Raw genomic sequence first — 27,784 nt, 5'->3', positions numbered from 1 at the left:
AGCAGGGAGTTAGGTTGGATATTTTACAAAAGCAAGTTAATAATTAATGCAGCTACCCTGCAGGCAGCACAGCGCCCTTTCGGCCGTACCCATGGAGCGAGCTGAAAATGTGATTCTTTCTCTTTTTAGCTCAATAGCTGGAGGGTTACCTGGGGTGAAAACTGATAGTAGTCAATAATGCTTTTGAGCCTGGGAGTTAGCCTTTAGCTTGGGTTTGTCCAAATGTTTATGCAAATGCCGCAGTTTTGCTTGCCTCCTCTTTGGATAAGGTCAACTGATGTGATGGCAAAATGGCCAAGTGTAAAAACCCTTCTAAAATCCTCTTGGCTTAGCCGTACTGGTTAGCTTTAGCCATGCGAAAATGGTATTGTGCAAGTCCTGCACCAGAGATGCTGCTCTGTGGTGGTATCAGGTTTTAGTTACTCGATAGTGGTGTTGTCTCATTCTCCTCTGGCTGATTTATGTTACCTGCTAAACCAAAATAAGTAACCTACTTCTGCTTGCTTCTCTTCTCAGGCTGCCTTTGTTTATATGGCTTTGCATTTATTTTTTTTTTTGTTTTGTTAGGATTTTTGGTGCCAAGATACTACAGCGAGGAAGATGAGAAGGTTCTTAAGACCTGGTCATGATCCAGTGAGAGAGAGGCTTAAACGCGACCTTTTCCAGTTCAACAAGGTACAGTGCTTTCCTCAAACTTCAAGGCATATGTGTGCGAGGCAAATCTATCCTGAGCCACTGCACAGTGTGAAGGGAAGGAAAAACTACTTCAGTGTGGGTGGAAAAGTTAAATTTAGGAGAGGTGGTTTGTTCTCTTTTTCAATTCTGTCCTTTTTTCCCCCTCCCGATGTGCCTGACTAGTTTTCTTTAGGCTCACGAGCACGTTCTCAATTCTGGCTTTCGTTTTTAAGGAAAAGGATATTGTCACGCGGCTGAGTGGCACTTGCTGAAAGAAGAGATCTTCGCTTTGCAGCAGCTTTTATATACTCTGAGTGTTCTGTAGTTTGTCCTGCTATATGCTGTGACTACTTGTGTTATAGGTAGTCTTTGCAGTACCGCTATGAAAGTAAACATTTTTCTAAAGGTACGCATAAGCCACAGCTTGTGACGCAGCTGAAGCCAGAGTTCTTTGTCTGTGATTATACTTTGGGTTTATAAGTATACCTCTGGTTTTAAATGTCAATTTAAAAGTCTGTGGTAGAAATGTGGTAGCACCTAGGCAGCATAATGGCCATTAATAACGAATTTGCTATCATCTTAGGCTGAATCTGTATCTAGTTTCTTTCCTTCCCTCTGTGAAGAGGAAACGGCAATGGCTGTGCTATCTATCCAGCACTCCGGGCATTTTTCTTTTGAGCCCTGGCCAGGAACATAGTGCTTTCATCTTTGTAATGCCTAGTATTAATTCATTGCTAGGCTAATGGCTACTTACATCTTAATTGGTATCAGAAATATATTTGTAGGTTTTGTATTTCCAAGGTTTAAATGGAATTTTGCTGAAAAGTATAATGGATAAATGAAGTCAGCCGAGGAAATAACCTCCTTGATTCATTAACATTCTAGTGTAGATATATACTTAAAGTGGAACTTTGTATATTAGGGATGAATGATTTAATGTAATTTAGTACTAAACCACACCATTTCCATGCATACCTCTCTCCCATTGGGGAGACAAAAGGCACGCAGGAGTGCTTCAGGCCTATTTTCTGCTTGCTGCCATGATGAAATGCTAGTGCAGGTGCAGTAGAAATTTCAGTAAATGAAGACCAGGATTGAGTTGCTTGCATTTAGCTGAATGCAATGTCAGCTTCAGGAAAGACATCCCAGGGATGCGTCAGAATTGTTTATAAGCGTATAAAATTGTGTATGTCTTGGAAAAACCTTTTCTATTTCAGGGATATCTTTTCCTTGAATATGCCTTTCTCTTATGAGAATGTTTGGCTAAACTTTAGCTGCCAGAGACAGACTAATTTGGGTGATGCAAAACAGGGTTGAAAGAACTAGCTTTTGCAGCAGAGGGAAGCTTCCAAATAAATTAGAAGCTGGCATCAGGATTTGTGACTCCATTTGATTCAGTCCTGAAGGTAAATATTGCGTGTTTTTTCTACGGAGGTGACTACTTTGGACACTTCCTAATGGCTTACTCTTATTAACAACATGGTAATTAAAGGCCTTGCAAAATGCATTTACACTTTTAAGCCACAGTAATGTTCTTTTCTAACAAGAATCGGAAAAGGAATGAACATTATTCCATTACATTATACCAGAATCTTTTACATTATACTTTTTTCTTGCATAAAGTTTTGTTTGTGGTGGGTTTTGTTTTTTTTTTTTCAAGTCTTGTGTGTCCCATTCCAGTATTTCCAGAGTTAATGGAAGCCTCTACCCTTTGATACAATAAACATCTACTCACAGCTAGGTAGACTGAGAAGATCTGGGAAAGTCAAACCTTAATTCTGACCTGTTGAAGGTTGTGGCTTCAAGGAGCCAAGAAACATAGGACTTTCTGTGCTCAGGCTGTTCCTTGTCTAATGTGCTAGTAAAGCAAGCACGTTAGTGCTGGTAAGCAAGTTTTTAAACACTTGTTATTTGAGGTCTTTGAAACACTTCTGGTTGAGAACCTGCTTGGGAAATATTTAGTGGGACTGTAAAGTTGCTGATCAGAGAAATTGCGTGGTGTGCTTGCACCTCTTCGGTGTGTGATGCTGGTAGTGACGAAACGGAAGGTCTGTACCTTAAAAGTGCTGGGGATTCCTGCCCTCATTTTATTGTTTACACTGGAGTTGAATATGAATGCATAAGGCCACACAAGTTTAGTGTTAATACAGTGGAATGTATTTGACCATGCTGACCTAGTAATGGACTTCAATTAAAAACATCGTTTTAATTGTTGATGGTGGATTTTTTTGGTTTGTTTACTCCCTCAAGTATAAATAGGTTGCAGTCATTTTACTGTCCCCTCCTGCATTTCTGTTCCAGATAAGAGGTGGTCCAGATGCTTTTAAAGGACTGATTGACCACTGGACTAGCTCTTCAGACTGTCCTCAAACTTGTGTTTGTTTCAAAAAACACCTTCCTAAATTCTGCTAGTCATTTAGCTTTGCATATCTTTTTCTCTGTATGAGTAAGAACTTCCCATACTTGTGTGTACCTGTTGCAAGAATCTGTTTTTAGCTCAGTGGATAGAATGAAGGATAAGGTATGTGGACTTGGCAGTCTACTTCTTTAAGTTTATCCTGCTTTTGGAAGTAGTATTTGGATGCCTTTGGCTCAGTCCAAGCCCTGCAGAGCAAACATGTTCAGGCTGGCATTGTCAGACTAGATGATGGGTAACACACAGGTGAACCAGCCTGTCTTACAGCTGAATGTTACCAAACTGGGAACATTGCATTTAATTTATGGCTTTGTGTTTTTTTCTCCTCTTTTCAGTCTTCCTAACCCTTTACTAATGGGTGTGATGGATAGCTTACCTTAAATCTGAATTAGTGTCTATGCAAAGTAGATTTAATACAAACAGGCTTCATTGTTTCTTCAAAAGACATATTAACAAAGGGACAGGGTTTGTATTGCCTGTGGTTGGGTTTGTCTCTGCTTTGTCATAAAACAATCTGAGAGGAGAAGCGGAGAGAAATGAAAGAAGGAAGACAGCACTGCATTTCATCTGCACAGCTTTAGTGTGGGCTGGGAACAACTGTTGAGTTTGGCCGCATTTTTCCTGCAGTAAATATGACTGACATGAAGCGTTTCTTTGAGTTGATGCTGCTGACATCAGGCTTATTTTTACTGAGTCTGACAAATCTGTGGTCTGAGGAAAATGAAAACAAAAGCTCCTACCTTTCCTCAAAGAAACAAAGGTCCTTTTGAGAAGGAGGGCACATTGTGGGCACTCTAGTTTCTTATTTCAGGTCTGCTGAAAGGCTCCATTGTAACCTCTCCTGCCTTCTGCCCCCCCTCACTCTCTCTTGCTGGGTTTACCTGCTGAGCAGGTGAAAGGATTGGCTGATGAAAGCTGCCCGAGAGAGGGGAGGAGAGGAGACCAGCCGAAAAGCTGACTTGATGTGGTTTAACAACTGGGTGTAAAGAAGTACAAGAAAAGGATCTGGGTAATCAGTACAGTGGTGGTGAATGCCTGGCCCTGGTGGTGTCAAATGCAGCCAAAAAGCCACCCCGATGCCTTTCTTGCCTGGCTGTGGAAACAAGTGAACGACATAGGAGGAGTTATCTTCATTACATCTTATGGGCATCTTGGTTGAAGGTTCAGAGCTCTCAGAAACCATTAGTACATTACTGCATAAGCAGTTGTGTAACACACTGTGGTTGTTACTGATACTGTCTTTGTGCTTCTGCGTGTGGCACTGTTCTCTGCAGTGGCCTTCTATTACTAACAGTTTACTCCTGGATGTAATAGTTGCTCTAGCTTTTGCAAAGTTATCTATGGGATGGGGGGGTAGTTCAAAATTTCTATTGAAATAGGAAAACCAGGAGAAAAAATTACCCTTCTATTATTGTTGCCGAATGGTACGCACTCGGTTATGCAGTTCATAGGTCTCATACTTGAAAATTAAAGCTTTTATTGGCTTGTCTAATGTGTTTACAAATTAATACATCAAACCCAAGATCTAATAAGGCCAATATTAAGGTTAGTGTTGACAGCTTCCTAACAGGCAGTACAGTATTGTATAAGAGATGATTTTCTGTTATGAGAATTATGACTAAAGCCTTATCGCCTGGGCCGGAAGAAGTCTCAGAATAAACAGTATCTGATTGATGTTTCATTGAAAATGGTGCCTAGTTGTGCTGATGACATGACAGTGCAGTGACTGTGAAAAAATGGAAACTAAAACTAACGGTGGAATTACACTAGTGTCTCCCTAACAAGTTCCTCACTGTTTCGGGGACGAGTGGAATGGTGTCTATTGCTCGTGCTACACCTGATTCAATTAAATATCTGATTTGTTGTTACGATACCATGTTTCCTTGAATCTTCTTCCTGGAATTGTATACCATAGCTTCATACTCCCACAACTCTGAGAACTAGGAAGCTTTTCTGTGTTGTCTCAGTAGCTATCATGGTACAAAGAAATTCCTCTTTGCCTGTTCTGGATTAAAAAATGCCCTGTTTCAATTCTGAGTCCATAGATAAGTTTCTAATTTCATACAGTCTCCTCTAGGAAGTTTTATATGTGTAGCTAAGCAAGGTTGGTTAGCAACAACTTCAACGGTGACATTAAAAAGACTGACTTCTCAAAATTCATTGTTAATAATACAAACGTAACACTTAAATTATCTTCTTAGAATATAAATAAATAAGGATGGAGGTTAAGTTATCATATAAAGGGAAATACACTCAGTGGTGTTGGAGCCAGTAGTAATAATTTTAGTTTACTACATATAAAAGATTAAAAATTAGTAACTACTCCTTTTCCCAGTCTTAGGAATTGGCAAGCAGAAAATTGGGAAATGCTCCAGTATTTCCAATTTCTTATCATCTAAAATGGCTCAATTTCCCCTAATAGGACCTCAGACTGGTGAAACTGGTGGTTTAGAGGAAGGAGGTCTATTTTTACAGTTTATGAATTGTGATCAAACGGCTAAAACAGAAGCAATCTGGCAGACGAGGGGTCAGCCATATCTTCCTAGGACTGTGTCTTTGAGCAGGAGCAGTAAAAGAGCATTAAACTACTTTGTAGCAGCTGGGAGCACCTCAGGCTGATGGTATGACCACAGAAATGAAACTGGCTTGATTCGATTCTCCTGCAAGGGATTAAGTTGGGAAATCACTACACAGGAAATAAAGTCCAGGTGTTACTTTTTAGGTTGAATAAACCATGAAGCAAAGTGATGTGGTAGCTTTGTCTCAAAGACACGATGGAAGTGAAGATGGGAGTGAGGTGCAAGTGCTTACTTCTGTAGATGGAGGGTTGTCTGCTTATTCTCTCTTTTTTTGTGTGTTTTAGCATGAATGTTTCTCAGGCTGTTTTGTAACAAATTCCTATTCTGTAGCTGACCAGCTTGCCTTAGAAGAATGTATTTTCCAGAAGCTGGGACTGTAAGGATAACAATGTTTTCCAGGAAGTAGCCCTATTAATCTTTGGGCATACGAATCCCTCTTTACATGGCTATATGTTGTGAACACTCATGCATACTTGTTTTGTCTAAACAATGATAATGGCTGTACATTAGCACTTCTAAAAATTTGACTGAGCTGTTTTGCAAGCTGCTTGGTTTCATCCTGTAAGTATGGCAGAGTATTATTCCATAGTGTGTAACCACATCGGCCATGCTAAGTGTGGTGTGTACAACATGCTCCAAATCTTCCTCTTGGTGTGGTGTAAATTGTACTTTAGGGAAGCCACTAAAGCAAAGCAACATGCTGCTCCCCATGATAGTGACTGACATCTTTTTATTACCAAATGGCTTTGAATTAGTCTGAGGTGGCCTAGCAGGCTTCTGCTCTCATTAAATTCCAGTGTTCCTTGTGCTACCTCTGGAAGATGGGTGCCAGTTGCATTCTCTTACTGACTGCCACATGGGAAGTCTGTTTAGTTTTCTTGTCATACACTGATGTTCACTCAATAGTTCCTCGTAGCTTTGCACCATTTCTTGCTGTCAGTCAACAAGAGGTCATGAAGGCTGACCTGGGTGGAATTTAGCAGATAAAGCTGACCTTACAGTATGCAGTATTTGTGTTAGACTTTGAAATTGTGCTGAGCGGTTGGTTTACAGAAGTAAAGTTGATGTGAAGTGATGGAGTGTATTGTGGTGACTGAGTAAGCTGTGCTTATGCAGAGTTATTTATAATCTTAACATAAAGAGCTGCTTGGGTTACGGTTTTCAGAATATTCCTTTTTCATTTCTGTTACACTTCTGTATACCCTGGCTGCAGAGCCAGGGGTTCTTGGAACAGATTTATTCTTAGGCTATTGTTGAGCAAATCTAACCTGTTTGAACACTTTTCAACGGAAAGAGCTGCCATTAAGAGCTGTATTTCAGTCTGCCATGCCATATTTGACTTCTGTTTTTATCTGTATACGACAATGCCCATGAAACATGCTGTTGATCATCATTTTTCTTTCTCTTTACCAGACTGTGGAACATGGATTTCCCCATCAACCCAGTGCACTGGGCTATAGCCCATTTCTCCGCCTTATGGCCATTGGAACGCGATCGGGAGCCATCAAACTGTATTCTTTTGAACAACTTTGGCTAGATTTCTCTGGCCGCATCAGAATGTGAAACTTTGAAGACGCTGTAAAAAGTTAGATTAAGTATAAATTTGCAAGCAAGGGTTACTGGAACATTGGAAGAGTTTGCCGAGGTTCGAAGTGATTTTGGGCTGATCAGAACGGGATTATCTTGCCAAGAGCTGAACTATAGCTCAAACAGAAGCTGAGCTGATGCAGATAATAGACAAGACTCCTTGCTCTTGCTATGCAGAAGGTCAGACTAGATCTGGCCTAAGTTTAGCAATCCTTCATATTGTAAATTCCAGAGTTGTTTAAATATTTGGGGCAGGGTTCCTTTTTTTTTTTTTTTTTTTAAGGCAATTCTGTTTCAAAGGTTAAAACTGAAGTCAGAAATCCTTTCAGCTTCCTGAGGTTTTGACATTAAAAACCTGAATGTTGAAGGTGGTAACTTTTTTTGGCTAATGACATCCAGTCTGATTTTCGTGTATACACAAGGCACTGAGGTGATTCCCATGGCACAGTACCAGCTAGGCAAGCTGTAAAACAGGCATATCACTCAGCCCAGAAAGGAGAAGTTGGTGCTCTCTCTGCCTGCTTAATCATTCATTCCTGGTGGTGTTTGTGTTCAGAGGCTGGACTCCACATGCGGGCGGTAGCCATCTGTCTCTTGGTTACAAATTAGTTAAGCAGGATTGTAGTGTCTGGGAAACCACTAAACATCTCTGAGAAAAAGCAGGGTCCAGGCACCTCTTCTGCATATGCTCAAAGGATGAAGTGAACTTCCATGTTCTCCTGTAACCTGCTGCAAGCATATAAAATCAAAACAGATTTGCATTGGTTCTTCTCAGTCCAGATCACTAACAGTAAAACATGGTTTCAAACTAATCTCTTTTCGTCTTGCTTGCTAGCAAGCTTCTTATCAATTAATTGTAGCTGTGGGTCATCTTAAATACTGTAGATCCTCAACAAACTCTTCAGATATGGTGCTCCTGGGGTGGAGTTCATGGGTTTACATGAAGAAAACAATACTGTAATGCAGATTCACTTTATACCTGATCAGGTAAGTGTATTTTTCGGTACCTCTGTGACTTATGTAGGTACCTCTTAAACAGGTGTCGAGTTTGTTCCAGGCAACTGGTCTCCTATTACCAAGTATATTCAAATACTGCTTGGTTGGGAATGCCTGTCCCAGTGTGGTTTGTGCTCTCAACAGCACTTGTTGCTGTGGAGATGCTTGGTAAAACCTAAGAGTAGATTTATTGTCTGCAACTGTCATTTATCTCAAGCAACATATTGGGAATGGTAATAAGGCCAGAATAGTTCAGGCAGTCTGCTGCAGAAGCGAGAACTTCCTTTTCCTTTTGCAGCCCGTATTTTTTCAGTAGGACTGAGTGGTCTTTCTTCTGCAGAACAGGTAGAACAGTAGCTGCTGCTGAACTGATTTAATTATTTTCAGGAGTTCAAAACAGTACTGCTAACCTCACCTGCTCTTAAGTGTGTTGCCTTTGTGTTTTGGGGTATTGAATCTTGCTCGTGGGGATTGCTGAACAGTTACTGCCACAAAATAAAAATAGGAAGACAGAATTTTCTGAATGTCTGGTGGCTGTCTAACCGCTTTCCCTTCCCCTTGACTGGCAGACTGGTGTGTATGGCCACACACTTTGTTGCCTGATGCCCCCAGTATAGCACGAGTGGCCTCTGTATGAGAGGGATTTAATTCTTGAGGCGGTTTTGGTTGTCTGTTTGCTTAACTAATGGTATAAGCTGAAACTCCCATGGGGAGTGTTGCACCAGGTGTGGCTTCAGCAGGTAAAATGCTTCAATTTGAACATACAGCCAGCAGGGCTGGGCTCATAAAAGAACTCTGACACAACCCTTCAGAATGAGGTTGGACACAAAGAATGCAAGGAGTGTGGTGTAGTAGACTGTATCAGCCCCACCCAAAGCTGGGGTGTGTTGCAGGAAACCAAGCTGAGTGAGAAGGTGGTGAGCTAACAGCCTGCAGCTGTCTCGCTGAGCTTTACAGCATAGGCTGATCTTTTTCAAGAGCCTAGATTGTCATCCCCCTCAGTGATAACCTATGCCTTTGTCCTATATAAGAGGGTTTTTAGCCTTCAGGCTACTTCTTGTCTCCCTTCAACCCCCAAATCCCTCGCTGTTGGCTAACAGCATTGCTGCAGTGTGTATCTACCACTATAAAGTACTGTGGTTGGCTCCCCAGTCCTGTTTTAGCAGAGAATTATGAACAGCAGCAACTTTATTGCTAGATTTACTGTGTTATATTTAATACTGTGATTCTGAAAAAAGCATATTGTGTGGTTTTGTAGTGCCAGCTGGTGACATTGCTAGATGATAACAGCTTGCATCTCTGGAGCCTGAAGCAGCACAGTGGAGCATCTGAGCTGCGGGAGGAGCACCGCTTCACGTTGAAAGGGCCACCTGGGTAATCTGCAAGAGTGTTTTTGAGCTAGTTTGGGGATAAGCAAGCAAGAAGCTATTGCTCTAGCTAGAGCTTGTCCTGTTCTTACAGACTCTCACTCCTGTGAATCCATTAAAGGGGCATCCATGGAAACCAACAAGGAGTTGTGTAGGGCCCAGGGGACCACCTTTTAAGAGTGTTATACCTATATAAAGGGTGGCATCTTGTTTTGATATTGTGCATCCACTTCTGTGTGTACAGGAGCTGTAAATCTTAAGGTTAAGTAAATCTAAGCATTTCTTAAGTCTGTTTAAAATACTGTTACGGTTTTAGCTTCATGTGACCTTGCCAGTTTTGGGTGAGCTGTTTTTAGCTCCTTTGGGGACACTTAATAAGAAAGCCTTCTGTAAAAAGGTGTCTGGGTCTTTGTCCATATGCTTGTCAAAAGTCTTTTGACATAATTTACTTTAAAGCTAGTGTTTTCCTCCTTCAGAAAAAATCATACCTGGCTGAAAATCTCTGCCGATAAAACAAATGACACTTGTAAATATCGCTGTTGTGTCGTTAGTTCTCTCAAGTCCAGTAGCGATGAGAGTCTCTTTGCATCCTCAGGTCTCCACCAAGTGCCACGCAGATAACGGCTGTCCTTCCCCATTCCTCACGGGAAGTGCTGTATCTTGGCACAGAGAGTGGCAACATCTTTGTCGTGGAGCTTCCGTCATTCAGAGTGCTAGAGGACAGGACCATAACCTCCGAGGCTGTGCTACAGCGGTGAGTGAGCAAACAGGCAGCGCTGTGTAGAGGTGGAATCCCATTAGCAGACATATCCTTTGTTAAAATGTCACCCTAGATTATGTACTGGGGCCTCACTGTTGTGTTAAGCATTGTCCAAATCTGCATGACTCCTGTGAAAGTAACTTTTGCTCCTGGTATGTAGTGAGTAACAGTTTCTGCCCTGGTCACCGTGGAGATACAGCATATAGGCAGAACTATACAGGAGGGACTTGGAGTAAATCTGCAAACCTTGTTCCCTGTCCCTTGTGTTTACTTTTGCAAAAAAATGTTATGTTTAGCTGTAAGTGCCCATTTTTTTTATTTTTTTTTTTTTACGATTGGCAGAACTTCTGATGCTGCTTTGTCTAAATGAGGATTTTGTCACTCTGGAGATTTAAGTGCTGCTGAAAACTGTTCTGCTTCATGTTGTTGCTTCCTACTGATATTTGTGTGTTACCTTTGTTCTGTAAGGGTCACAAGAGAACAGGGCGGGTGATTCAGCTGTCTTTACACTCCTAGGATCCAGTCCTGGAATTAATTGTAAACCTTGGGCTTTCCCTAAAGAAAATGGGACTGGATGCATGTTTGTGAGTGAGGCCTGGTGTGATGTCTGACATAAGATTTTTTTTTTTAAATTTTTTTTTCTGCTGTTTGAAGGATTTATGCAGAGATTGTAGTTATTCTCATCTGTTTGAACTTTCTGTTGCTTAATTTCTCATTCTTATACATTTACTGTTATTACAGTCTATTAGGTTGTACCTGGAATAAACTTTTCTTGGTTTTCTCTTCTGCTTCTGTAGGGTACCGGAAGATTACTGTAACAGGCGATCATGTGAATTGGTGGAAGCCCTTCGGGAACATCCAAAGAACCCTGACCAGATCCTGGTTGGATACAGCAGGGGCTTGATTGTCCTCTGGGACCTTCAGAATAACAAAGTGACACACCATTTCCTGGGCAGCCAGGTACTAACACAATCCAAAGTCAGTTCAGCAGGGGAGGAAGGGCGCTCTCAGAGCACTCTGAAGACAAGTAGATGCTGCGAAAGCCTGACAAAGCTGCTTTTTCAGTAAGAATGCATTGGTTTTGTTGGGGTTAACAGCTCTCTGGAGAGCAGTCATTGTGTGTCTTCCTCTTCAGCAACTGGAGAACCTCTACTGGCAGAGGGATGGCAGTAAATTCATTAGTTGTCACTATGATGGAAGTTACACCCAGTGGCCAGTATCCAGTGACAACAGGCAGCCTGAGCCTCTGGAAAACCTTGTGCCTTATGGTCAGTAAGTGAGGTTTAATTGTTGCATATTTGTCTAAACACAAACTCATTTTGAGCTTGTTTAAGTCATGTTCTCCCCAGCGTTTAATCCTAATGGCAAAATGCAGAGCTGCCTTTTGAATGGGTTGTGAGCCCAGGCTAAGGGATTTCAGTCCATTTTTTTTTCTTGGATTTTAAACTGCTTCACAATGTTGAAGTATGTCCTGAACATGGAGAGCGAATGTGTTTAAGAAATCAATGCCCCTTATGAAGAAGGGTGATGGTGATTCAGCTCTTTGTTTTAGTTCACGTGTCCTGCTCAGCAGGACTTGCTTGGATCTTCTGTAATTAATAGTGAGCTATGTGTACTTTTTGTCAACCTGAGCAGTGATGAAATGAAGCCTCTGATTTGCTGAAACCCATCAAATGGGGATGACCTCATCTTTCAGGCATATAGAACCCTCTAAAGTTCTATCACCTTTGTATTAGTAAATTACATCAGGAATGCTTGTGTTTTTAACAATCCTTTCTAGTTAATCAGCCTCCACAACAGCGCTTCCACTCCCTGTTAGCCATGAGCAACATGGTTCAAAAGTTCCCCTGAGCCTAAGCCATGTTTTGCTGAGCAGTACTGTGGTCAGTGTGTCCCAGAAGACTTGTTGTCTGATGTGGCTTGGTCTGGGGAGGTGGTGGTGCCTACTAATTCAGGTGGCTCCCCTTGACCTGGAGGCTGAGGTGACCTAGGTGAAGCAGGATAAGGAACTTCCTACGTCAACATGCACTTCTTGAATTATAGCAAGTAACTCTGTTCTTTTAGGTCCTTTCCCTTGCAAGGCCATCTCCAAGATCTACTGGCAGACAACAAAAAATGGGTAAGTTTGTGGTGTATCCCTTCACTCTCACCTGTTTAAAGGCGTTTAAAGGGTGCAGTGTGCAATACCGTAAGAGCCCTTTAGGGTGACGTTGTAAGAATTTTTTGTCAAAGTTTGACTTGCCTTATGTCTTACTCCTCACTTCAGCATATCCCACCCTAACTCTGTCTTTCTCTTAAGGCTTCCTTACATTATATTCCAAGGAGGGATGCCCCGGGCTAGCTACGGTGACCGGCACAGTATCTCTGTTGTCCGTGGCAGTCAGCAAACAGCCTTTGACTTCACATCACGGGTGATAGACTTCTTTATAATCTTCAGTTCGGAGCCTACTGCAGGTATGCGATGAAAGGGCTTTACTGAGGAATTAGAATAGCTGTGTACACATGTGGAAAGCTGCCTGGTATAAATAGCATGTGAAAGTGATAAGGAGGGCAGTTGTTTGGGGGTTTTCTGAGGCTTTCAACAGAGAATCATAGAATCATTTAGGTTGGAAAAGACCCTTAAAACTGAGTCCAACCTTAAAAGAGATTTGCTGTTTCAAAGTGAAGTGTAAAATACTGGTATAAAGAATGGGCTGTTATAAATGCTGTACCTTCCTCAAAAAATTAAGCTATTCCATTGATGTGAGAAGATCTCTTGGGCTTATGTCTGTGTAAGCTGGACACTGGACATAACCAGGTTGTGAAATGAGGATCTGAATTTTGCTGTTTGGAAATAGCACTTCAAAGGAGGCAATAATTAAAACCAGAATTTACTCCCACTGAGACACTGTTTCTTTTAATTACTACCTGGATTTATGACTAGGGCTCTGTGTAATAAATCAGCAAAGGGCGACATAGAACCAAGGGTCAGTATATAGGGAACTTAATTTGCTTACTGCTGGTGAACGTGAATGTAAACAGTTCTAAAACTGAATAGCACTCATTCCACGGCTGGCTTAGAGCTTGTCAGATTCTCGCTTCTTGAAGAGCTTTGTTGCCCCTACTTCCACAGTAGCTGTAATATTGTTTCTTTTTATGGAATTGCAAAAGATTTTCCCCAAGAACTGTTCGTCTAATGCTCGTGTAGTTTTTGCTTCTGGTTACCTTGAAGTAACTGAGTATAAAAAGCGATTTCAAGCTCCACAAATGTGCAGTATTTGAAGTTGGGTCAGACCAGATTGCAGAAGTCTAGATACTTTTTAGGAGCTTGTAGGCAAACTTTCTGTTACTGAATTTTCTCAGGCTTTGTAGTTTCTGGTTTGCCTAGTAGACTAGTTTCCAAACCTATTTGTCTTGTGTACTGCCAGTGAGGGTGGTGACAGCTCCCAGCTACACATTGTGCAGGCGTGGGCATTCAAATATGTAGATGCAGGTTGGCTCCCTCTGGCCTATTGTACAAAGCAGACCACAGATCCAGGGGAGGGCCATCTTGAGAAAGTAGACATAGAGAAAGAGCTTTTGGATTCCCACCCCGCCTCTCTCCCTGGACCTTAACAGACCCTCTCAAGTTACTGAAAAGCCAGTAAAGAAATAGGCAGAATGTAACTGAGGTGAAGTGCCTGTGTGGGTTTGTTATTATAGATTTTTCCCTACACCACGTTGCCTTCTATAAGCATCTTCCCAATGTGCAGAACCTTTAGGTCTAAACCATCAAGCTTAATAATGCCATTAAACTTGAGGTACTGTCTAGGTTTTATCATTAAAGAAAGTAGACCCTTTTACTTTCTATGAAGTTGTCAGAGCTGAGATTCTAGATGATGGAACAAAAGTCTTAAAGATGAAAGAAATCTGAGTTGTTTAGATAAGAGATTGACTGCTTGAAGTTCAATTCCTGGATATGATTAAAAGTCCTTTAGGATGAAGTGACTGAACTTAACAGGGTTTATACTTCCCAAGGATTGAATTGTCTAGTTAACACAACTTCTAGTGGGTACAGACAGGAGCTGCTATGGGAAGCTGAAACTGTTGCACTTAGATGAGGAAGTCTTTTTTACAATAAAATGAGGTTTCTGTGGTTGACAAGCTTCCTTGTGGCTGATTGCCTAAGCTTAGTGGATCTGCGTAGCTTGCCTTGTTTGCCCTTAAGCAGTCTTCCCTGCGACGGCAATACGAAGGTATTAATTGTATACCAAAGCCACTTAATTTAATAAGGACAAAGCTTATGCATTGCAGCATGGTGGTAGCTGGTGACTTTCCACTACCCTGAATATGCTGTGGAAACAATTTTTAAAAGGCTAGCCCTTCCTGTTTTGTTTTGTTTTTTTTTTTTTTAAATTAGCAGGTGGATGAGTGTATGGCAATCATGACAAATTCTCGTATGCTTGCTGCTTCAGCAGCTTAAAATAGATTCTTGCCATAGGCAATGAGCTCAGATGTGTACCTTTGCAGGGGAAAAAATTATTGTTAAAACAGAGCCTATTTGGTTAATGTTGGCAGTAGCAGTCAGAGTGCAGGGCTGATCATGCATAATGTAGTACGGGTATGATATTATTTGTTCTATTTGGGAGTCTTGTATGCAACTGCAAATGACAGCATATAAGAAAGTAAAGCAAAACTGAATATAGAACATTTTTTCATGAAGAAACCAAACTGATTAATGGTGTGTTGTGGCTGTGGCTAGTCAGAGGTGAAACTTAGGGTGTCTGACTAGAATGGTGCCAACTACTAATTACTTGAAGTTAATTTTGCTGAGTGAACAGTGTTGGTATGTGCTTGCTTATAGATGTGCCATCTTGTGAGTATGTTCCAGGTAATCAAACAACTAAAGAAGGGAAATAAAAGTACAGGTTAGCAGGGAAGGTCAGTGAAAAGATGCTAGTTTGCTTATGGCTCACTGTTTATCACGGCCCCTGCAGTGCGACATCTTACAGCTCTGCATTCCCTTAGATGTCTGTAGCTGTGTTCATCGTTATTGGTGTCAACTGATTCATGGTTTTGGTTTTCCCCACCAGTTGCTGTTGTGGCTGTCTTGTGAATGTCACTGCAGTAATGTCCTTGTAGGCTGGATTTTTTTTCACTTTAGTTCTAGTTACAATGAAAAAATCTTAAATTCTTGATTGTCACGTGCCCTTTGTAAAGTTACATTAACAGATTTCTTTTGTTTGTAAAAGTCCAGAGAATGTGTTGCAACATATGAGAACAGGGCAACTGAAAAGTGAGAGAGCTGAGTTGTAAATACTTGTCAGTTCAAGCAGAGAAGCATTCTGCAGAACCCAAGGCATTACTGTGTTTAAGCAGCTTAGCCTAGACGGACTGCGGTCCTAACACAGTACTAAATGGGTCACTGCTGGGCTGTATGCGTGTCTGTCCTCCCATGCTGTTAATTAGCTGTAGGTAAAGTCCTTTGAGTTCTGGCTGTTACAGTGGTGAATATGAACTTGTGTTGTTTAGCCATGTATGTTGTTAACAAATTTCTTATTCTGCAGTGGAATCTAAAAAAAAGTCACTCTGACAGTCCCAGGAGCATGTAAAGAAACATGAATTTGCAGTAAATCTGTTAGTATCTTTAAATCTATTAATATCAGTGCCTCAGTAGGCCCAGTTAACACAGAAGCGTTTAGAAGTTTTGCCAACAAAAATGTTTGTGTAGAGCTCTGCGATAACGGTTTTCAAACAAGCCTTACAGGAAGCTTGGATAGTCATTTTTGTTAGCCTCAATGAATCTTGTTTCTGCAGAGTTTGATGACCCTTCTGCTATGGTGGTGCTGGCAGAAGAAGAGCTGGTAGTTATAGACTTGAAAACTGCAGGCTGGCCAGCAGTCCATCCTCCATACCTGGCTTCTCTCCATTGCTCAGCCATCACCTGCTCACACCACGTCTCCAACATCCCGCTGAAACTGTGGGAGAGGATTATCAGTGCTGGGAGCAAGCAGAACATTCACTACTCGAATATGGTATGGCAGCTTTAAATGTACATGTGTTCCCATGCGTTTAAGAACAGCAGGACTGCTCAGAACGTGGGTGGTCTGTGCTGCTGGCTGCGTGTGGAGGGATGAGTCGCACCAGACGTTGTCCTGCCTCTTAATAGGGTCAAGAAAGGCTTTTTCCCAGAGCGCCACCAATACAGTTACTCACACTGGGGGATTAAAATGTGATATTTTTTTCAGGCTTTGACAAGCTAGAAGGAAAGTCTGAGTGTTCCCAGCTGTCAGTGGTAACAAACTTCTCGTTTAGAAGCATGAAGCTTTCGGCACAGCTTCTTGAGGAAATGTGTAGAATGTCTTCTAAAAAGCACAGCTGGTGTCAGAACAGGAACATCTAATCCAAACAAAAGCTAACAGCATGGACTGTTTCACTGCACTTGCACTGAAGTTCATGCTCTCCTGCCGACTGCATAGTCTCTTCACACTGTCACTGCCTAGGAAATCACAGTCTTCCCTTAATGTATTTGTAGCCGTGGCCGATTGATGGTGGCACCAACATAGCTCCAGATCCTCCGCAGAGGGACTTGCTTCTAACAGGGTATGTACTGAACTGATAACAATCAAGGGGCCCTTTCCAGTTTCTGTTCTTCCTTTTGAGCTAACTGAGGCTTTCCCGTGGGATTCGAGTCTGCTCATCTTGTAGGGAGAAGGCTGCAACTTTACAACACAGCTTCGCAAAGCTGGGCTGCTAGCTTTGTAAAGCTAACTGAGTCTGCTACTTCTGAGCAAACAGGTTGAGATGTCCGCAGGTGACCTATAAAGTTGGCTTATTTGTAGTTCTGATCCATTCCTCCCACAAACATCAGTGTAATGGCAGGCAGTAATCCAGACTCGTTCAAAGGGAGCAATGTAAAAGTGGAGCTTACTCTTGCAGGTTTGGAAGCATTTTTCCCCCTACCTTACACTGTTCTGAATCTCACAAAAGAGGTTAGCTTGGACTCCTGTCTGCTTTGATCAGCATGAACAGGTCCAGCTAAGCGGTGAAAGGAGCTAGAAAGAGATTGTCTCATTGCATAGAAACGTATTACTTTCTTTCCAAAGCACTTCTAAGAATTTCAGTGGGCTGTTCGTCAGACTTCATTCTCGATGCAGCAAGTTGTTAGAAGTCCTTACGCTCACGTTGAAGAATGTTGCCAATTTTCACTTGGAGAACTAAGATTAATGCTTGATTTCTTTCTGTCCCTCCCAGTAATAGTATTTTTGTCAGGACGAGTTGTTCCTTCTATATGCTGAGCTTTTTTTCCCTTTCAGTGCTTTTCGGAGTAGTCTTAAATTGTACACTGGTGTCAGATCATCAAGAACAAACTGGATTAAAAACCCCCCACAAACTAAAACAAAACCAAACCAAAACCCAACAAACCAAAAACCTTTCTCTTGAAGCTCTAAGTTGCCACAGCTCAGGGCTTTGTAAACGGTGTGGTTTAGTCTTTGGTTGTGTTTTTCCCCCCTCTGTGTTACCATCCTCCTCTGGGTGATTTGCTGTTCTCCTGTATGATGTGTGTCTCTGTAACCCTCCCTCATACAGGCATGAAGATGGCACTGTGCGGTTTTGGGATGCATCTGGTGTCTGCTTACATCTCCTTTATAAGCTAAGCACAGTGAGAGTATTTCTCACAGATGCTGATCCCAATGACAATATGAACACCCTGGGCGAGGACGAATGGCCTCCACTTCGCAAGGTAAGGTAGCTATTGCTTGCGGAAACTTTCTGAAAACCTGCCGAGTTTTGATTCTTGTCCTAGTTAATGCATCTGCAAAGACTACCCACTGTGTATTCTCTCGCCTAGGTTGGTACCTTCGACCCTTACAGTGATGATCCTAGACTTGGGATCCAGAAGATCTACCTGTGTAAATACAGTGGATACTTAGCTGTAGCTGGTACAGCAGGACAGGTACCGAAATATAAACAGTCATCGTAAACTTTGCTTTTAGTGCAGGTTGTCACAGTGCAACTGGGAGATGTGTTCAAATTGGAAATACTCATTTCTCTAATGCTAAATCCATCTAGCTGTTGGAAGTGTTGTTTCACGGTTCTCTGCTTTCTCTAATCTGTATTTTAGACTTTATCTAATGCTATTTATCAGCCCTGAGAAATGCTGTAGTTTTGCAGCTGCTGAGAAGGACTGCTTGCATAGGAAAAGCTGTAGCGAAGTTTGTCCCCTTCCTTTCAGGTACTGGTGATGGAACTGAATGACGAAGATGCAGAACATGTTGTGGACCATGCTGAAGCAGATCTTCTGCAGGACCAAGAGGGCTATCGATGGAAAGGTCACGAGAAACTAAAAACTCGAGATGGACCTGTTCGATTTGAAGCTGGTTTTCAGCCATTTGTCCTTGTCCAATGTCAGCCACCAGCTGTGGTCACCTCATTGGCCCTTCACTCTGAATGGAAGCTTGTGGCCTTTGGTACCAGTCATGGTTTTGGGCTTTTTGACCACCAGCAGAAACGACTGGTCTTTGTCAAGTAAGTATCTTCTTTCCAGGAGATCTGTCGTAATCCTCTGTTAAAGCAGGCCTAGAATTGCTAACAAAGCAAGTCATGATAAGCTGTTTCTCAAGAGCAGTCAGTGTGAAAAGAAGACTTGCTTCGTTGGCCTCTGTCCTTGAAGGTCTTGAAGAATATATAAGCATGTTCCAACATTTGTGCGTGTCCTGTTGGACTCTTGGGAGTGACTGCCACCCAGTAGAAAGTGATCACGTGCCTACTGTCTCCCTCTTTCAGGTGTACGCTGCATCCCAGTGACCAGTTGGCCTTAGAAGGCCCACTGTCTCGGGTGAAATCCTTGAAGAAGTCCCTCCGTCAGTCATTCAGGCGGATCAGAAGAAGCCGGGTGTCCAGTAGGAAGCGACGAGGAGGTGGTGGAAATGCCTCGGAGGTGAGTGGCTCACCTTTCTGGGGCCCTGTCTGTTTACAGCTTGGAGCATGCAGAGTCCTGATTAGACTGCCTAGAGCAGGAGATGTTCTGCAGCCCTGCTGTGGTGTCGGTAGCTGTTGGTATAAGGGCAAAAATGGCAATTTCTGACACTGCTATCTGTTAGATAAAAAGTCACATTTTTAGAGAAGATGTACTGTCTGTAGTTGAACATACGATGCAGAGCATTACCTGTTCACTGGTATGATGGTGCTTTCCCTTTCTGTTGCTGCCACTGTTACTATCTCTCTCTCTTCCCCTATGTCTTTGCTTGACTGACAAAATGTCTCCTCATCTTTGAAGGTGCAAGAAGCAAATGCCAAATTTGACCAAGACGCATTGCAGGAAATGGAACTGGCTCCAGTCCAGCGGAAGATTGAAGCCCGGTCTGCAGAAGACTCTTTCACTGGCTTTGTGCGAACCTTATATTTTGCTGATACCTTCTTGAGAGACAGTGAGTAGAAAAAGCATCTCTGCTTTCTTCCGAATGGGTTTTTCCTCCTTCTGGCAAGGAATGTATTAGGATTTACTGCCAGGAAAATTCAGCACCTCCTGTGTCCTACTTTGTGCTGTGCTGAAAAACTAATATAGAACAAGAGCATATGTTGTCATGCAGAACTGTTATTTAGCCATTCTGGCTGTTGGTTAATCCAAGGCAAGTAGTAGTTCGTCTTTGGATGCAGCCTTTAGGTGTGGTTTTCAGATGTGCTGGAATGACATCTGACTTTTTACTGTAAGTTTTTCCTTGCCTCATTATTCTAAACTTCACTCTTGCCCCCAGCAGAGCCTTTTAATTTTGGTGAGGGTGGCTGGCTGTGCATCAGAGCCCAAACTGATATGCACAAGTTTGCTCTGCTCATAGGCGATATAAATATGTGAAAACTGGATTGTGGTGGCTGATGGAAACAGCAGCCTGTTCCCTTTGCTCACATGCCGTGTTCTTCATCAGGGCTGTTGATGGAGACATATTGGGAAAAGAAGTGCTAAGAACCTATAGTCTCCTTGGCAAGCCTACCCTAATATAAAGATATTTAGGATGTAAACTGAGGGAGCACGTATATAGCTAGTGGAAAGCAGTTATCCAAGGATCTCACAGATGGTGCCTTGCTCATGAGCTTTCTTGTTGCTCCAGGCTCCCGCCACTGCCCGTCCTTGTGGGCAGGCACCAATGGAGGTACAGTCTACGCCTTCTGTTTACGTGTGCCTCCAGCAGAGAGGAGGATGGATGAACCTGTCAGGGCAGAACAGGGTAAGTATGCCTCATGAAAGCAAGGTCCTAATGGATCCGAGCTGTAGCTCCTATAACCAAGAGTTACATACAGAAAGGTGAGGTAGCTCAATTACTGCTGTTTATCAGTGAGAGTGGAGCTAAGTGTAGCAGTGTCTGAGCTAAGTGACGCTCACTGCAGCAACTGAACTGAAGAGTAAGTGAGCTCCAGCACTGCTGGACATGCCTTAGCCTCATTTCCTCCTACTCACCTCAGAAATTTAAACTTGCATCAGCTGTCAGTGAAGTTTACCGTCAAGCCTCTGTGCACATGTACTTTATTCTGACAGCTGGACCTGATATCTTTATGTAATAATACTGTTTAACAGGAGCCAGTTCAGTCCAAATACCCATTAACTACTATATCTTTTTAGGCAGGGTTTCTATAACCACCTTGTATAGGTCTCCAGCTCTGAGAGGGCGTGAGAGAGGTTCTATCACAGTGTCTGACTAGACTCCTGTTTGGTTTTTCTGTTTGTTTTGCTCCTTATCTTGCTTGTCTAGCCAAAGAGATTCAGCTGATGCACAGGGCTCCTGTTGTGGGTATACTTGTCTTGGATGGACGCAGCACTCCCCTCCCAGAACCTCTAGAAGTAGCACATGACCTTTCTAAGAGTCCTGATATGCAAGGCAGCCATCAGCTGTTGGTGGTGTCTGAAGAACAATTTAAGGTAAGTATCACCTGAGAGGTTCGTATGGACTGCACATAAAATCTGCTAAAGCACCGAGTGCTCAGTGGAAAGATAACTCTTGGGAGTTCTTGTTCTTCTGTACCTGAATAACGCTCCTGGGATGGTGCAGTCTGTAAATCAGGTGTGTGCTGACAAATTGGGTATTCAGCATAGTGATGGACATGCTGAACATAGACATTTTATTTCTCTATTACATTGTACTCTTTAGACAAGGCTGTTTCTGCTTTTGGGAAAGAGCTTTTGCTGTGGTTAGTACAGAAGCAGGAATTGGTAGGCATTTCTATGAAGCAACTTAAAAAGCTTCTTGTTTTGCACACTAACTAGTGAGGAAAAAAAGAGAAGACTTGAAGTAGCTTGCTATAGGCTGGCCTTGTCTTTTTAATGTGGAAGAGCACACAGTGTAAATGCTGTTCTCTTTCTGTAACAATTTGTAGCCAAACATGGAGGGGTTTTGAAAGAACTAGAGGAGAAATGCAGTTTGCAGCCTGAAGAGTGAAGCCACTTGATGTCAGAACAGAAACAGATTTAACGCTGGCTGTGGCTGACTCCTACTTGTCCCTGGAGCAGGGAGCCAGCTTGACTCAGATTACACCTGTGTGTATTCCCTGTGAATGAAAACATTGTTAAAGGAGGGAGCAGCAGATGGCCTGGGGTGCAGCTGCTGCCATTGTGCGGGAAAAAGATGTCAGTGTCTTGTTTCTGTTGACAGGTATTCACATTACCCAAGGTTAGCTCCAAACTGAAGCTCAAGCTGACAGCCCTGGAAGGCTGTAGGGTACGAAAGGTGACGGTTGCGAACTTTGGCAGCTGCAAGACCGACGATTACAGTGAAAATGACCTGGCTGTCCTGACTAACCTGGGAGACATTCAGATCATCTCACTGCCCTTCCTCAAGTTACAGATCCGCTACCCTTGCATCCGCAAAGAGGATGTGAGTGGCATCGCATCCTGCGTCTTCACCAAATATGGCCAAGGTAAGGTGTGCTTCTCCCAAATCATCTGCCTCTGTTGTGTGTTTGAGACAACAGAAAAGGGATTATAGGGTTTAGTGTTAGGGCTGTGTAAATATGGGAATATTACGTAAATATGTCCATTATATGTTTCTGTCCAGGACCAGTTGCCAACAGGTAACTGTGACATGCAAATTAGCAGAAGCTGAAGTGAGTTTCTTCCGTTATTGTTAAGGAATACACTGGTTTTCAGCTAAGAGGTTGGACGTGCCCCATAGGTAGCTTCTGTCTGGCCACCTTCTTGTCTGGAGTCAAGAGAATGGCTCGCTCAGCAGCAGGCACTGGGGAAACGGCTGCGTTGTGCCTCCTATACATGCCTGTGTCTGAACACTCAAATTGCAAAACTGGGATCCCAGATCTTATGGCTGCTGAAGGTGGATCGCTGCTTTGCAGTTCAGGTTTTACATCTTTCTGTGCTTTTCATAAGTGTCAGCACAGGTCAATACAGTTATCTCTGAGCATAATCTTAAATTGCCCAGTCTCTAGGCTAATGAATCCTTGGGAAATTTGAGTAATAGCTTCCTCAATGATTCCTCCTCATTTAGATGGGAGGAAATGCAAACGCTTTCTAACAAACATAGAGGATGCTTAGATCTGTTCTGGTTTGGATCACCTCTAGTCCTGGAACTGTATTCTTGGACTTGAGAATTGCTTTTAAATTCTTAATCACCTGTAGGTTTCTATCTGATCTCACCATCGGAGTTTGAGAGGTTTTCCCTTTCTACCAAGTGGTTAGTGGAGCCCCGGTGCATTGTAGACGTGCCAGAAGTTACAAGCAACAATCATGTGCACAAGAAGTCTGGCATGGAGAATGCTTCAAGAAAATCCAGGTAAAGTCTATAAAATTCTTGCGCACTGACTGTGTCTGAGTAGTGAGGAAAAAAAAAAAAAAGACATTGGAGTCTGTTAACAATGTTCCTGGATGGATCAGCATCAGGGGGTGTAACCTTCTCCATGATGGTTTTCCTATTTGCAGTACAGCTGGTGGGACAAAGTAGTGAAGCATCAGAGTTAGTATCCCTGAGCTAGAGTCATAAAACTGCAAGTTCTGGCTTGCTTTACTTGTTCCCTAATGATGTGTCTGGCTGACACCTGACTTGGGTACTTCAGGGGCTGTGTCTTACTGACAAAGCTGAACTGTTGCTCTGTGAAGGGAAATCCAGTGTTCCTCCTCTCCTCTTGGAACATCAGCAAATAACAGTAGATCTGACACTCATGGAGGTCCTATAGGAATTTTATTGCAAAAGTTTAGAAGTGCTCTGTGATACCTGCAGACTTCTGCGTCGCCAGCATGCGATGAAGCCCTTCCTGCATTCTTGCTCAACAAACCATTTAGTTAACATGCGCTGGAGCTTCTTGTAGCTGCCAAGAGTATGCATGAATCCTCTGCACCCCTGTCTCAGAGTCAGTGATTGTTTTCTGCCCCCTTTTCTTTTCTAGGGCATCAGGAAGGAGTTCGGGTGACTATGGAGAAGATGGTAAGCAAAAAATAATTGTACTAAATGTAGCATGGTGATGTGTAAACCTGAAACGTCTTTCCTGATGTCGTACCTAAGAAAGGGGAAAGTAAGGAGGGACATGAGGGAAACATTGTGACCTGCCTGGACAGAGTAGTTGCTAAAGTTAGTTGCATGTGGCAAGACTGCCTTGAAAGGATAGAATGTAGTTTCTGCTGGAAAGACGAGGCCGTGGGAAGGTAAGGTTTGAAATTACAGATGAGATCTTCTATTAGCCAAACTAGTATTGCTGGAAAATACAGTCCAGTATGTGAGAGGCTTTAAGGATTAGTTGTGAAGCATTCAATAAAGTCAAAAGGTACTTAACAGGGGGGAAAAAAATACAGTTCTTTTGTGGATTTCCAAAACCGCACATACTTCATGAAAAGGGGAAAATATTGTTAGGTAAAAGCTTTTTTCCTACTCTTTTTTTAGAAAGGAAGTCTGGGAGGCTGATGGAGCATGCCTTACTCAATGATGAAAGTGAGTGAGATGAAGTCTTGCTGCTGACAGGGCAGGTGCCTTTCTGGGTGGGAAAAGAAGAAAGCTGCTGAGAATTTTGTGGATTCCAGTGCTCAGTTCCAAGGGATCTGCAGTTACAAAGACTGGTAGAAATACTGGGTTTTCATGAATCAGTAGAAGCGAGGGGTTGGACAGCTAGTCCCCTCAGGCAGGGGTTGTTCCACATAGCTGCATTGGCTGCTGTCATAAGAGAAGGATCTTTACTTTCCAGTAGCACTTGTGTAAAATGACAGCTGGAACAGACTGTTCCTTTGGGGCTTCGGTACACTGGGACTGGCAACATTTCCTCGGGCAAATGATTGCTTCGGTCCTTGATGCCCGCCTGTTCAGTAAAAACCTGGGACTGTTGAAGAGGCAACGATATTATAAGGTCTGACCTCTGTCTTTCGGGAGGCAGGTTTTAAAGGCTGTTCAGTGGGAAGGTGGAATGTGGCTAGGCTGCTGCCTGAAAGCAGATCTCCACTGGTTTGGCTCACTGCTTTAACCCTCTGCTTTCCAGAAGTCCTGAAGGAGATCCAGAGTACTCTGGAGGGGGGGAGAGCGTGAGTATCAACCAACTTCTGCTCCTAATGGGTGGGCCTGGCAAGGGAGGGAATTTCTAGCTGAAAGCAGGGGGATGCCCAACATGATGGCAGGGATCCTTGTGCTGGAATCTGGTCATCTATGTGTCCCACGGACTACCAAAGGGCAATAGTAAGAGAGAAGAGGCAGGTTCTCTTTCCCTTGACGTTTGTTATGAATAATGCTTTGTCTCTTTCTCTCCGAAAAGCAGGAGAGATCACATTCCCACATCCCAAAGGAACAGGACTCTGAGTATTCGCATACAGGTTTCTATTCGTGTCAACCCATACTGATCTAAGGGCAGGCCACATGGGCTTAGTTGGTTGAGGATGGGACTCTGGAGTTTTAATCCTGGCTTGACACTGTCACTTGGACGTGTTCAGTATCTCTGCTCCCATTCTGTCTGTACAGCAGAACTAAGCTACCACCATGGGCGCGGGGCTTTATCTTGTCTCCCTAGAATACTGATGTTCAGGTGACAGGGGCTACGGAAGTGTAGACAAAGGACTACTGTTTGCAACGGATGCAGGAAGCTTGGTGGGATTGGTAACTGCTGGTGTGTAAGGATAAGTGACTGCCTGACATGCTCTGCTCTGCGCACTTCCTCTGGACACTACCTAATCCTGGTCTTCTGTCAGCAGCTGGGAGTGGATGGGATGGCACTGCATTGCAATAATGAATCTTTTCTTGTGTCATTGCAGGAGCTATGCAGAAAGAAATTTGGCAAGAAATCCATTAGGACATGGACTAAGTAATGGAGGAGGTAGGTGAGGCTAAAGATGTTTCACGCCCAGTGAAGTAGCCAAAGGAAGCAGAAAGTAGAATAAAGTTTCTGTATAAAATTCAGCTTATTTAATGGTTTGCAATAGTGCAGAACTCTGATCTGAATTTTCAGGATGGGAATCTGCAGGCCGAGTGATGTACTAACACTGTTCAGCATCTTGTGCCACATGCGTAAATAAGCTGTATCAGTTTTCAAGGAAGAGCTAAAAAGCCTTTGAAGGTTCCTGCCTAACTCTTAACCTTGCCATGACGCAAGCTGGAGAGGTAGCCAGAGCTCGTAGCAATAATCCATTCAGTATATCAACTCATTAGTTCTCATTAGCTTTTAACTTCTGTTTTCTAAAATGGCTTTTGCATTCTTGTATCCCAAAGCAGATTGACCAGAATTCGTCACGGGCTTTCTGGCATTGGATTGAGTGCCATAACACTACTGATTGGGCAAACCGTCCCTGGGGAGAGGGCACCACCACTGCTCCCGGCACCGCAGGCTACTGAGCTGCAACTTGCATGCATACGCATGCCTGCCTCTGCCTCCCCTCTTAGTGCCTCATTAGAGACATCTCCTCTTGGAGCCCGCCTTGCATTAGGACAGAAGTGGATCGCCAGGTCTGATGCACCACAAGCCTCTGAGTACATCTAACTTTTAAATGTTTGCACATTTCTCTTTTCTACTGGGCTGGGTTTTAAATTATAAATGTTACTGCCTTCGTGCAGGATTTTAATAAACGCACACTGTTACCTCCAACTGGTTTAAAATTATTTTTTGTACAATTTTTTAAAATCTTATGGGTGTTTCAGTTTTAACAGAAACATTTTAGAAATTTACTTTTTAAAAAACCCCAACACATTAAATAATATATGCTAGATTCCTGTGACTGCTGTACGTGGTATCTGAATGAGTAATTTTGGCTTTTGTTTGTTATGGTACTGTTAACTGGCTTTATGGATTTGGGTAGAATCTATTTTTGTAGCCATTCAAATCAAGAGAAAAACTAATTGAACTTGATTTTTGTTTCAACACAACATTGCTCTTTTTTTGGAAATAAAACTCTGAATTCCCTTTTGTGATCCTCGTCTGCTCTCATATCTATTCTTTCCATCAGCAGCTTCTTTCACATTGGCAACAGGCTCATGCCCACTTACCCCTTGAAGAAGGCAGAGCTGTCCCTCTGAGCTGCAGAGGCAAAGAGCGCTCCTGGAGATTAAGTGGCCTCCTTCAGCAAGGTGGTGGTTTGGAGAAGACGCATGTGGCACGCAAAGTGATTGTATCGCTGTCCTGCAATCCGTACATCGTGTTGCCAGGAGAGGGCACTGGCTCAGATTATAGTCCCCGGAAGGTCTGCTAGCTTGTCCTGAAATAACTTGGGTGATAGCACACTGAAGGGAGAAACAGTTGATCTGGCAATGCTGCTGTACTGGTCAGCCAACAGATTGTGAGTTGAAACTGGTGGAACTCTGTGTAGAGCAGTTCATTACTCTTTAAACTTTTTGGTTGCTTTGTCCCTGACCTAACACCACTTTGCTCTTTTCCAGCTAAGAAAAAGAACAGAGTATTCTCAGATTTCTCTCCTGTAACTTGCTTGTAGCGCTATGAGAGTCAGTGAGAAAGAGCTAAATCCTCCCAGGCTGGGTGCTAAGCTGCCATTCTTGGCTTGCTTTGGAAACCTCTCCTTGGAAGCCCTCTTGTTTCAGGCTCTGTCTTATCTTCCTGAGCAAGGTGGGGGGAGCCTTTCATTCCCAGAGTAGTAGGGTGGGACTTTCTATTCTGCAGGAGAACATGGTTGCAGAGTTGCTGTTGCTCAGGTGGCGTTTCAGGCACCCTGCCTTCTAGAAGTAGTAGTATCTTCTTTGAGACCTAATTTATTGCTAATGAGGTTTCAGAGAGCCTTCTCCCCTGCTCAGTGTGGTCTGAGAAACTAGTTTCTACTTCCTTATTTCTACTAGCTTCATTATTTCCTCATTTCTATTGCTGCAGGACTGAGGCTAACAGAAAGGTGTCCTGCTGCTTTCCGCTTGCTGTGCCAGGCACTGATATTATGAATGTACAGGAGGTTATGGTTTAATCAGCAGCTCCTGAGCTGGTGTGATCCTGTGCATCATCCTGGTGCGCCCAGCTGCTGCTTTCTGCTCCTTGCAGA

At 43.0% G+C, this 27,784-nt stretch overlaps 1 protein-coding gene across 1 annotated transcript; it reads left to right on the top strand.

Annotated features, from left to right (window-relative positions):
- Positions 1–595: 595 nt before the first annotated feature.
- Positions 596–26,391, top strand: LLGL2 (LLGL scribble cell polarity complex component 2). The gene is made up of 26 exons (XM_086473398.1): positions 596–675; positions 7,084–7,181; positions 8,163–8,244; positions 9,512–9,627; positions 10,216–10,374; positions 11,178–11,340; positions 11,516–11,648; positions 12,445–12,499; positions 12,680–12,834; positions 16,156–16,373; positions 16,874–16,941; positions 17,929–18,082; positions 18,191–18,295; positions 18,575–18,867; positions 19,126–19,279; positions 19,619–19,769; positions 20,448–20,564; positions 21,087–21,253; positions 21,984–22,248; positions 22,961–23,114; positions 23,725–23,762; positions 24,216–24,263; positions 24,802–24,844; positions 25,072–25,129; positions 25,565–25,626; positions 26,019–26,391. Exons 1-25 carry the CDS (start codon positions 601–603, stop codon positions 25,616–25,618), a joined length of 3,123 nt encoding a protein of 1,040 aa, XP_086329524.1. The 5' UTR covers positions 596–600; the 3' UTR covers positions 25,619–25,626; positions 26,019–26,391.
- The last annotated feature ends 1,393 nt before the right edge of the window (positions 26,392–27,784 follow it).

This window comes from Leptosomus discolor, chromosome 15, assembly GCF_034619465.1.
Source record: "Leptosomus discolor isolate bLepDis1 chromosome 15, bLepDis1.hap2, whole genome shotgun sequence".
Lineage (NCBI taxonomy): Eukaryota > Metazoa > Chordata > Aves > Leptosomiformes > Leptosomidae > Leptosomus > Leptosomus discolor.
The sequence above is the reverse complement of the archived record's forward strand: the minus strand, read 5'-3'. Positions and strand labels throughout refer to the sequence as shown.